Genomic DNA, 9,870 nt, shown 5'->3' with positions numbered 1-9,870 from the left:
TGGGGTCCTAGAAGTGCTTTTGTGAGACAGTTCTTGGTGGATTTCTTGGACTTGATCAAGAAATGGTAATTAAAATGGATCATAACTGATTTCAGAGAGTTCTCAATGCAGTGTGTCTTAGTGCCCTGGGTTTTGCCATTAAAAAAAAAAAAAAATTCCTTTGAAAACCCCTCTGTGTGCCTGGTCCCTTTGGAAAGGCAGGAGCCCATGAATAATATAATCATATATCATGGCTACCACTTACCACATTTGTTCTGATTATGTAAAACTGAAAATCACTGCATTGAAATGAAGTTTCAATGTTTTTATTCAAAGCAGCTTCTCACAATGTATAAATACTGCATATTAACACACATGAAAAATACAACTTCTAAGGCACCCAGAAATGTGTCCATACACTAGTTACAGGACCATCAACAAATAAATTGTGTACAATTTGATCTAGACAGTCAATATTTGATATATCAGAAGATACAAGTCCCTCAGTACTGTACCAGTTTCAGAAAATATTTACAACACTGTGATATAGGGGTGCCTGTACCCTTATAATATTATAATATGTACTCATCATTACAAATATTAGAAACTGTTTTAGTCTGTTCCATGGCATTCTGACAAAATAACTTAAGGGCCTAATTTGCAAAGTTCTACAATTAATTATTTGTGCAAGTTCTGAAAATAAATTTACATTGACATAACTTGTGAATTTTTGGTTCTTTGCTTCATCTCAGAGGTTTGGTAATAAGCCTTACCAATAGACATGCCATCCCAGCTGAACATCACTCCTTTCCCAATAGCTCAGTGGATACATCTTTCCCCCTTACACCTGACATGGATGAGGACGCAGTGTTTGAAGCAGAAAGAGACTGTTTGATCTTCGAAACAAATGTCAAACTAGTTCACTGGCAAAGGAACTAATGCTTCTTTAGAACAATGCAATTCTTTGGTCCTTTGTTTTTTATGGAAGGCATAACATTTTTATTCACTAAATATCGAAATCCTGTCTGTGAGCAAGCAAGCTAGTGAATGACTTTCAGTGTAGTATTTAAAATAGCAGTAAAGAGATTTAATATGGCTTAAAACATACGGTTAATTGGGCAGACACAGATAACACATCGAGGATAGCGAGTACCCAAATGTACTATGATAAGATTGTCTATAAGTCTCTTATGTAAACTTCTTTAGTGTCTCCTAAAGAGTGCTGGCTTTAGCCAGATTTGACTTTTATAGACCCAGCCACACAAAGCCTGAGATTAAACTACCATGGTTGGGAGCACAAATGCACAGTTTATATATAACAAAGCCCATGATGACAAGTCTACCTATGTTGTTCAAAAGAAACAACCCGTATTATCCTTTTCACAAGAAAAACTTAAGGCCCTGTACTCTGATTTGCTAACTTTCTTACAGCAATTATTTGGGGAAGTCCTTAGTGCTACATAAGCAATTATGCAGCTTTAAAGATTTCTTGTACCTAATGGTAAGGCTTATTCACAAATGCAATACATTTATAAATTATATTTAAAACTGTAAAGGCTGGCAAAATAATTAAAAAACCCAAAACCAAAAATAAAACAAACCCCAACCAAAATTGTCTGTTCATCCCTAACATTAAAAGAGCATTTCATTCTAATGAAAAACTATTGGCACAAAACCATTATATTATAGATTAAAAGAACAGTTCATAGTAGTGAAAAAGATTGCCTAAAACGCATACCCTAACCTACCACAGAAATATAAAAGTTTATATTTTGAAAATATATACTGTATTAAAGTTTGTAAGCTTATTTATTTAAACAGAAATGTACTGAAATAGTAAACTAAGCAACACTTATCTACAGCAAAAATATACATGCAGGACAACACAAAATAAATTGCTTACCTTTAATTTCTACAAATGCAAAACTGTAGATTTTTAAAGATTGTACAAAACAATTTACACAAGAATAAAATAACATACTTAAACAACAAATTGCATTTTTAATCTTAAATACCGTGAATATTAGTAAAGGTACCCAGACTAATATGTACAGTACATCTAGATATCTGAATACCTAGTAAGGATAGAAACACAAGAGAAAACTCAGATTCTGATATTTAAATACTGGAAAAGAAGCTTTCAACATTGTTATTACTCTTTTTTGACGGGAAAATAGATTCCATGAAAACTAGATTGTAACTGTATAGATATGAATAATTAAAAATGTTAACTATGGTTAGCGCTTGCTTTAATGGAAAAATAATTATAGAAAATGTATTTCAACCATTCCTTTGTCATAAAAAATGCTAAGATACAGATATCTGAAAATTCAGATGAAATGGTGCAGTTTAAAAGATCCAACAACGTAAGATTCTTCTCTTTGCAAATCTCGTTCAGAACGCATTCCTTCACATTGCTGAGCAATCTTGCTATATTTATCTACAAAAAGTAAGCATAGTATGGAAATAAAATTCCTAATATCTTATTAACACATGATTAGGAGTTATGGCTCTCTGGACGGGAATAAAGGAAATAAAGGAAATTGAGGAATTGTGGTATTTTCCATTGGCTTTTTTCTTTTTCTGAAGGTGAATGCTGGAGGCCTGATTGTGCAAACTCGTGTGTGAGTGAGTGGTTTTCACTTAGGTGATTCCTCTTTTTCCATGTGCACCTGCCCCACCAGGGGCTCGGGGCCTTGAGCCCCCTTTGTTGTGGACAAAAGCAAGGGTTGGTATAAAACAAGTGGTGCATCCATCACTTCAAACAGTTATTGAAAGAGTTCTCTTTCAGTCATTTTAAATAAGCTAATGGTTTCAATAAGTTTATTTTAAAAACATTTTAAACAGGCTAATTAGAAGGCAGATTCTGTCTTTTTAATGAAGAATTTCCATGAGAACTTCTGCATTTAGGGTAATGATTTCCTTAAAATTCAGTACAATTAGGGTATAAAGACAGCACTTCTAATTATTTTTGGAAAAAGAAATGTTACATTAATATGCTGAAGGCTACTGTTTACTGTAATCACCTGTTCGTTAACTTTACAAAGGCTTTGTTGAAACTCTTTATGGAAATTCTAAGAGGGAGAAAGCTGAGCAGCCTCATTTGCAGAGGTTTAAATCATAGTAAGTCACTGAGCTCAAGGATGGAGAGCAAGTGCACAAATTACAAAGCAAACAAATGTGCAAAGCTTCTGCTTCAAGAGGTTTCAATTTGGGCGTACTCTAATGGCAGGTGAAGTCTCAGAGCATGCTCCTGTCCTTTCCACACAACTGCCCATAGCAGGAAAGAACTGAGAGAGATCCAGTGTTCAGAAGTCAGTCAGTGTCACTGAACAGTACCAGGATCACATTCAGAAAGAGCAGATTGGATTTTCCTTGTTTATTGTGGACTGCTTTTATGGATAGCCGTAAGTTCTTGTAACATGTGCTTGGGGTGGCCAGGTGGAGAGCTGGGAAAAGCAAAACAAAACCTCTGCCTCCACTGAGTTCAATGCCTAGCACCTTGTATAAACTGCTGGCCCACACCCAAAGGCCTCCAGAGCAGAAATTATCTCACACCTGAGGAATCAGGCAACTAGACTAAGGCTCATAAGGATTTGCTTTTAGACTTCAGACCAAAAGGGGTGTTTAAACCTGAAAAACAGTACGATGCCACGGAACGGCACCATTCACCCTGTTACTGATATCCGGCTAACAGGAATATAGTAAACTCAAATAAAGCATCTGGTTGGCAAGCCCTTCAGTGCTCCTCAAGAAGGCAGAAAGTGAAGAGAGACCTAAGGGGGACTCACTGTGTCAGAACCCACTTTTTTTCTCTTAACCGTGGTGAATTAATCTGTTTTCATACATTTTTTTTGTACAATTTTACACATAGAGGAGCATGCACGTGGCTGTTTCATTTACTGCCCACAACATTCTGTGGGTTTTTTATATATTCTTTATTTTTCTATTCAGGTTGCTGCTAAAAATGTGTTTGCATTCTCATGTGATGCCTTTAATTCAGTCAAAAGGGAAATATGAAAATAAGATCTGTGATCAATAAACAGTTGAATATGAACACAAAATAAATAAGTTAAATAAATTTAACAAAGAAAAAAATTCTAGTAGTTTTTGTAAACTAACTTTACATATTATACATATAAATTATCAGATTTTTTCATTAAACTGTTAGAACTTAGAAAAAAATAATTAACATATTTCTAATATATGTTTTTTGGGTCTACAAAAGGTCATGCTGACCCGGATTTTAGACTGAGCCCTCTGTGTCAGCCCAGATGTGCTGCAACAGCAAGAATAAGTTAAGAAGGACAGACAAAATAAACCCTTACAGGTGGGTGAGCCTTGCTGGGCCTCAGTGGTGCTTCTCAGCACATGGAATGTAGAGTTGGATGTGGGTGAGCAATGTGAAAGATGCAGCCTCTGCACAGGTTACGTGCACTGAACGCCTGCCCACGTCTTGGTTACACAAAATCAAACCGGCTACAAGCAGCTGTGCAGCTCACACAGCCACAGGCATTGGGATCACGGTCACAAATTCCTCACTGATGCATTGCCTCTGCTTCTCAAACATGGTCATGTCTGACTCTGGTCACAACTGGAGCAATTTCTCTTTAAGTTAGGTCAAGATATCAGACTTCATAAATTTTGTCTTGCAAGTAGCTGAATAATGAATCCAGTCCTTTGGAAGAACTCCACAGCTGTTTTAGCATCTGACACTCTTTCTCGTTCACATCTTCAAGTCCGGATTTCAGGAAGCTCCGCACGAGACACTTGGACTCTTCCAAGACCTAAAGCCAAAATACGACTCTATTTTATTTTGAATCTGAAAAATTTACTATGGATAATGGTGTGACCAGCACTTTTAGACTCCCAACTCTGTTTTACAATCTAAGTAATTCCTTTGGGCACAGAAATTACATTTGATTTATAGCCACAACTCCACTTGCTGGTAGTCAGCATCTTTAAGAATTGAGGTTGATGGGTTAGTGCCAGGTTTTTAAAAGAATGAGGGATTCTAAAGTACCTTAGTTTATTGAAGATCTGCCATGAAGCACAAGAAGGAGCTGAACTGCCTCATATTGAAATGAAAATGTGTGAGGGACAATATACTGGCTATCTGTTTTCTGGAAGGTGGCCTTTAAGGTTAGACATGTTGGAAACCCAAAGAAAAAAAATGGATGTCCATTATCTTTAACAATTTTCCTTCATGTATTATTTCTTTATCAATGCAGACATTAATACAAAAGGGCCTTTACAGCAAATCCATTTTTAAGCCTATTTGCTTACATTTTTATAAAAGTGAAATATTTTGCAAAAGAATGGTGCTATGCAAAACAAGCATCCTTTGACTATGCTCTGAAGTTTGATTTACTTGGCACATGCAACAAATCACCTGAGATCTTTGCAATAGAAAGCCCAACCTCAAGCCCTTAGTAATTGTTCCAAGTTCTGAAAGGCACAAAGTGCAGGTCTATGGTTGCTCCCATAGTTCAGCTCATTTTTCCCAGACCCATTTTTAAGAACATTGAGACTGATTCCTTTAAAATTAGTTTTTAAATACACACCACCAGTATGTATCTCACAAGGAACTCAACTGGTCAAACAAACCCAATCATAATTCCTACATCAGTGATTTTCTGAGGACAGGAGATTTAATATAACTGATACAGTGTTCTGTGGGAAGGGAGATGCATTCTCTTCACTCAGCTTTGTCAGCACCTTCATGTTAAGCCCAGTTCCTACATGTTGTGGATTTCAACTCTGCTATTGTACAGTAGTATTTAACTCAAGTAAATGGTGTTAATAGCAAATCAAGGGGCCTGTGTATTTTTGTGGTCTGTTTGTGAATAAGTCTTTGAAGGTTTATCTTTGTCCACAAGTCAGCACTGGCCTTCCTAAGGGGTCTTGAGAAAATTTCACTGACAGCCAAAGCAATGAGGGAAGGAAGAATTAACAGTAAAGCCCAGAGGTTTTCCCAACTCAAATAATACACATTATATCAGCATCATCAAATAAAATTCTGCTACATTTCCAGAAAGTTTCATTTGCAATGTCTTCTGTGAGATTTAATCTACATTTTATTTAATTAAAAATCTCTTGTGCCTCTACCTCCTTTCACAGAAGATCCTTTAAATGAAACTGAAAGATGCTGAGACAGTTTCAGGCATAGGAAATATAGCAAGAAACGATAACAATTTTTACTTTAATTACTGCAGTTTTATTTCAGCCAGTATCACTTTTTTCACTGCATGTTTTTTAAACAAGGATGTGCCCAGAATAGAGTACATCTGCCTGAAGGAAAAAACCCCTAGGAAGTAAAGATAGGAAAGGATTTTCTTTCAAGTTTTGTATACGCAAAAGGAAAGTTATAATACACTGTGACCAGACTGTGTTCAAATCCCTCTTGTCTGGTTCTCACCTCTCCTTCACAGCAGAGCTTAGCTGGCACTATCCCACCCTTCTGGGGTGCTGTGTAGAACATTCTGCAGCAGCAGGAACTGTGCAGGTGCAGAAAGAAGGCAGATTCAGCTGAAACTTGGTAGGCCAGGACAAAGTGAAAGGCAAATCTGTTTTCTTACAGAGGTTTCCCATTACAGCTGTAGAGTTTCAGACTGTTACACCTTCATGAAGGAAACCTGTGCTAAAATCCCCCTTCAAAATCTGGGGCAAGGAGGTACCACTCATTGAATAAATACAAATACGGTGAAAGGAAATAATGCCCCACCCTTGTCCCTGAAAATGAGAAACTCCATGAGCTCACTGATCCCTATCCAGGTTTTCTGATGTCAGCCTTCTTTCACAGGTATGGTTGTGGAAACTGAGGTCCCACGTGTGACAAGCCTTGGGAGCACACCTTACCTCTGTCAAATGTCATTTAATGAGGGAGTTTGGATTTCTTACCACTGCACTGCAGGATGCCATTTCTTTCACTCGTAGCATCACTTCTTGGCTAAATGTTGTTGGCCAAAATACTTGTGACACCAGTCCTCTGCTGCAGGCTTCCTGTGCTGTTAGCTTTCTCCCACAGAACAACATTTCATTTGCCTGTGAAACCAAAAGATTCTGGTAATCTTGGGTTATAATTCCCTTAAAATTTTTCTCATACTTGCCTGCTATTTTTACGATTAAATTACAAATGTTCTTCTGTATCTTTCCATACTGCAAAATACTTTAAAAGGAGTTTCAGTAGCTATTTAAGGATTGTGCAGGTGGCCAGAGCACAGCATGGGTTTAATTTAAGAGAAATGTGCTGGCATGCATGGTGAATCTGTATTGCTGATCTTACAAGAGTAACTGTCAGAGATACTGTGTCGAGAGTCATGGAACCCAGTAGGAAATATTTGTGGGGCAAATTCTGATTTATTATACTGGTAAAAGCTAAGCAATCTTACTGGAATCATTGTGGATTATCTTTAAAGAGCAGAGAGCTGTATCTGGCTGTAATACTGCCCACTCCTAACATAATGCAGACAGCAACTCTGCAAGGTTATTCTGCTAATGTATTTCTTCACTTTTCTACCATGATGTTGACAATCTTTGCTTTTTCAATCTTTCTTGTGTATAGCAGGTGTTGTATATTGAGCTCCAAGGTTATTCTTTGATAAGAAGTTGGTAGTGATTAGATGAACTTTCCACAGATTTAATTTCCATTAAAGACAATTAAGAAAATGGTTTACTTTTTAAAGAGAGAAAGAAGATCAGGAATTTATGAAAAGTTCTTCAGCAATTTGAGGTGGAAAACCTTACCAGTGCGACACCCAGAATTTGTGGGAATGTGTATGATGAGCAGCCAGCTGGAGTGAGTCGGATTGTTGCATAAGGTGTCTGAAACCAAGCCTTCTCACTTGCCCAAACGATATCACAGAGTGGTAAAATAGAAGCTCCTAACCCCAGAGCAGGGCCGTTGATAGCAACCACAATTGGCTTCTTAAATTGAATAAAAGCTTTTACAAAATCCCTAAAATAAAAAAATAAAAAAATATCTTGAATACAAAAGTAACTCATAAATACCCAAGTTTAAAGTACTTAATCTGAAAGCAAATTAGAACCACAGAAGAACACAACAAATGCCCAGTTTTATGAAGTCAGAACTGCAAGATATTTTCTAGTTTGCACATGGAAAAGTTTGCTTATTTTTAGTTATTTAATCTTTCTGGGTAACTGGGTTATTGCATAGTTTTGTGTATGTTGTATTAAGTGGATTGCACTGAGTGTTGTACTTTTTGCAGAAAGGTTTGGTTGGGTTTAGTTTTACTTCTGGACCAGTAACTCCTGGGTTTGTACACACAACACTCCTTGGTTTGCTCCACAGTGGCTGGGATGGACCTGGTTTGGCTACTGATGAAATATTAGTCTGAATATTTATTTTTTTTGGAAAGTTCTCTTAAGATCCTGTATCAAAGGTTGCTGCAAGTCCCATCAGTGGACTGGGAGATTGTCAATGTTTATGGCATACCAGCAGAAAGAACAAGATGTTCGAAGGGGAGTCAGAGAGAAATGTTTGAACAGGACAAGTAATCTTCAGTTGGGTCTTCATTGCAAAAGTCTTCAGCAAAGCAGTTGCAAAGCAGATGCCCTTGCCTGACTACCCCAGTAATGTGATCAGAAATAACAGGGAAGTTAAATGTCATCAGATTCATCTGTGTGAATGAGCTAGAATATGTTAAATTCTGTGCAATGAGGAGATCTTTTAAATAAGTTACCTACCAGCAACTGTGGAAAGACAGCTGTTGAATGGAACAGCCTTTATGCCAATTAGGAAAAAGCAAGAGTGTAATTGTGGGCAAATTATGGGCTCCAGCAGCTCAGTGCACAGCAGGTATATGGAGGCAAACGGGATGCTCAGTTACGTTAGAAAAAAGACATGGATAAATCAAATTCCAAGCAAAAGAGGAAATTGAGATTCAGTCCCTGCACTGGGTATTTATTAGGTCCAGAGTCCATCTTTGCTGACAGATTTTAGGAAAGAACTTTTGTCAAATGTGCCATTTGATGAGTTGCTGCTCTCCCACTGAGGTCAAAAGGATGTAGGCCTCTGTACCTGAACACAGGTGGGTCTTGCAGGTTAGAGGGCCCATGTGGCAACTGGGCTGAAGTGTGGGGGCACTGGCTATATTTTAAATGATGACAGAATCTGAGATGACCTAGCATTATATTTTCTATTAATACATTCTGGTTTTCAAGTCCTCTAGTAAGGAGTTAAGTTTTGACCATGGGAAAATAGAGAATTGATGCATCTCTGTTCACCAGTAGTAAACCAGGAGATCACTGTCAAGACAAAGAGAGTGAAATAAGGAACATTATTTTTGTCTCTTCAAGACCACCTTTGTCTAGAGGAGAGCAGGGTTGAGAGTTGTGATTAGTTTTCATTGCAGGAATAATGCTGTTCCCTTATCTCATTATTTCTTTGTTTGTTTATGACTGAGTAGTGACTGTGGATCACTGCACCTTATTAATTCCAGAATTTTGAGAACCTCAGTAGTTATGTAAGCCTTCCAGACAGGACTGCAGTTGGGAATAAGGATGTGATGAATGATAGCTAAAGAGAAAGCAAACTAAGGATAAATGGTGGCAGTAAATCTGAGTACCATGTGGAAGCAGATAAAACCAGTGTTGTGGAGAAAAGTGGGAATCGTGGTGATAAATGGGGCTGGAAGTGAATATGGAAAAGCAATTAGGGATGTGGAGAGGAAACAGATAATGTGGAGGAAGAACAAAGCAGAACACATTAATGGAGGGGAAGGGTTGAAGGAAAGTTGAAGGAAGTCTATGAGTGAGCAAGGAAGGGAGGACCTGGAGAGAGTGGAACATGACATTGAGAAGGCACAGCAAGCCTCTGTCATGAGGGAAGAACGGGGAGCACAGAGGATGGTAAAATGGATGGGTGTGGAA

General features: G+C 37.7%; 1 protein-coding gene across 1 annotated transcript in view; it reads right to left on the bottom strand.

The window, feature by feature from the left end:
* Positions 1-289: 289 nt before the first annotated feature.
* CDYL2 (chromodomain Y like 2) overlaps positions 290-9,870 on the bottom strand; it is a 59,445-nt gene continuing 49,864 nt past the window's right edge. The window contains exons 5-7 of the mRNA XM_058846147.1: positions 7,726-7,936; positions 6,880-7,023; positions 290-4,766 (exon numbers count right to left, since the gene is read on the bottom strand). Of these exons, the coding sequence (XP_058702130.1) occupies positions 4,608-4,766; positions 6,880-7,023; positions 7,726-7,936 (514 nt within the window). The 3' untranslated portion in view covers positions 290-4,607. The remainder of the gene's footprint in view (positions 4,767-6,879; positions 7,024-7,725; positions 7,937-9,870) is intronic.

Source organism: Poecile atricapillus, chromosome 10, assembly GCF_030490865.1.
Source record: "Poecile atricapillus isolate bPoeAtr1 chromosome 10, bPoeAtr1.hap1, whole genome shotgun sequence".
Taxonomy (NCBI): domain Eukaryota; kingdom Metazoa; phylum Chordata; class Aves; order Passeriformes; family Paridae; genus Poecile; species Poecile atricapillus.
This window is presented reverse-complemented; position numbering and strand designations above follow the sequence as displayed.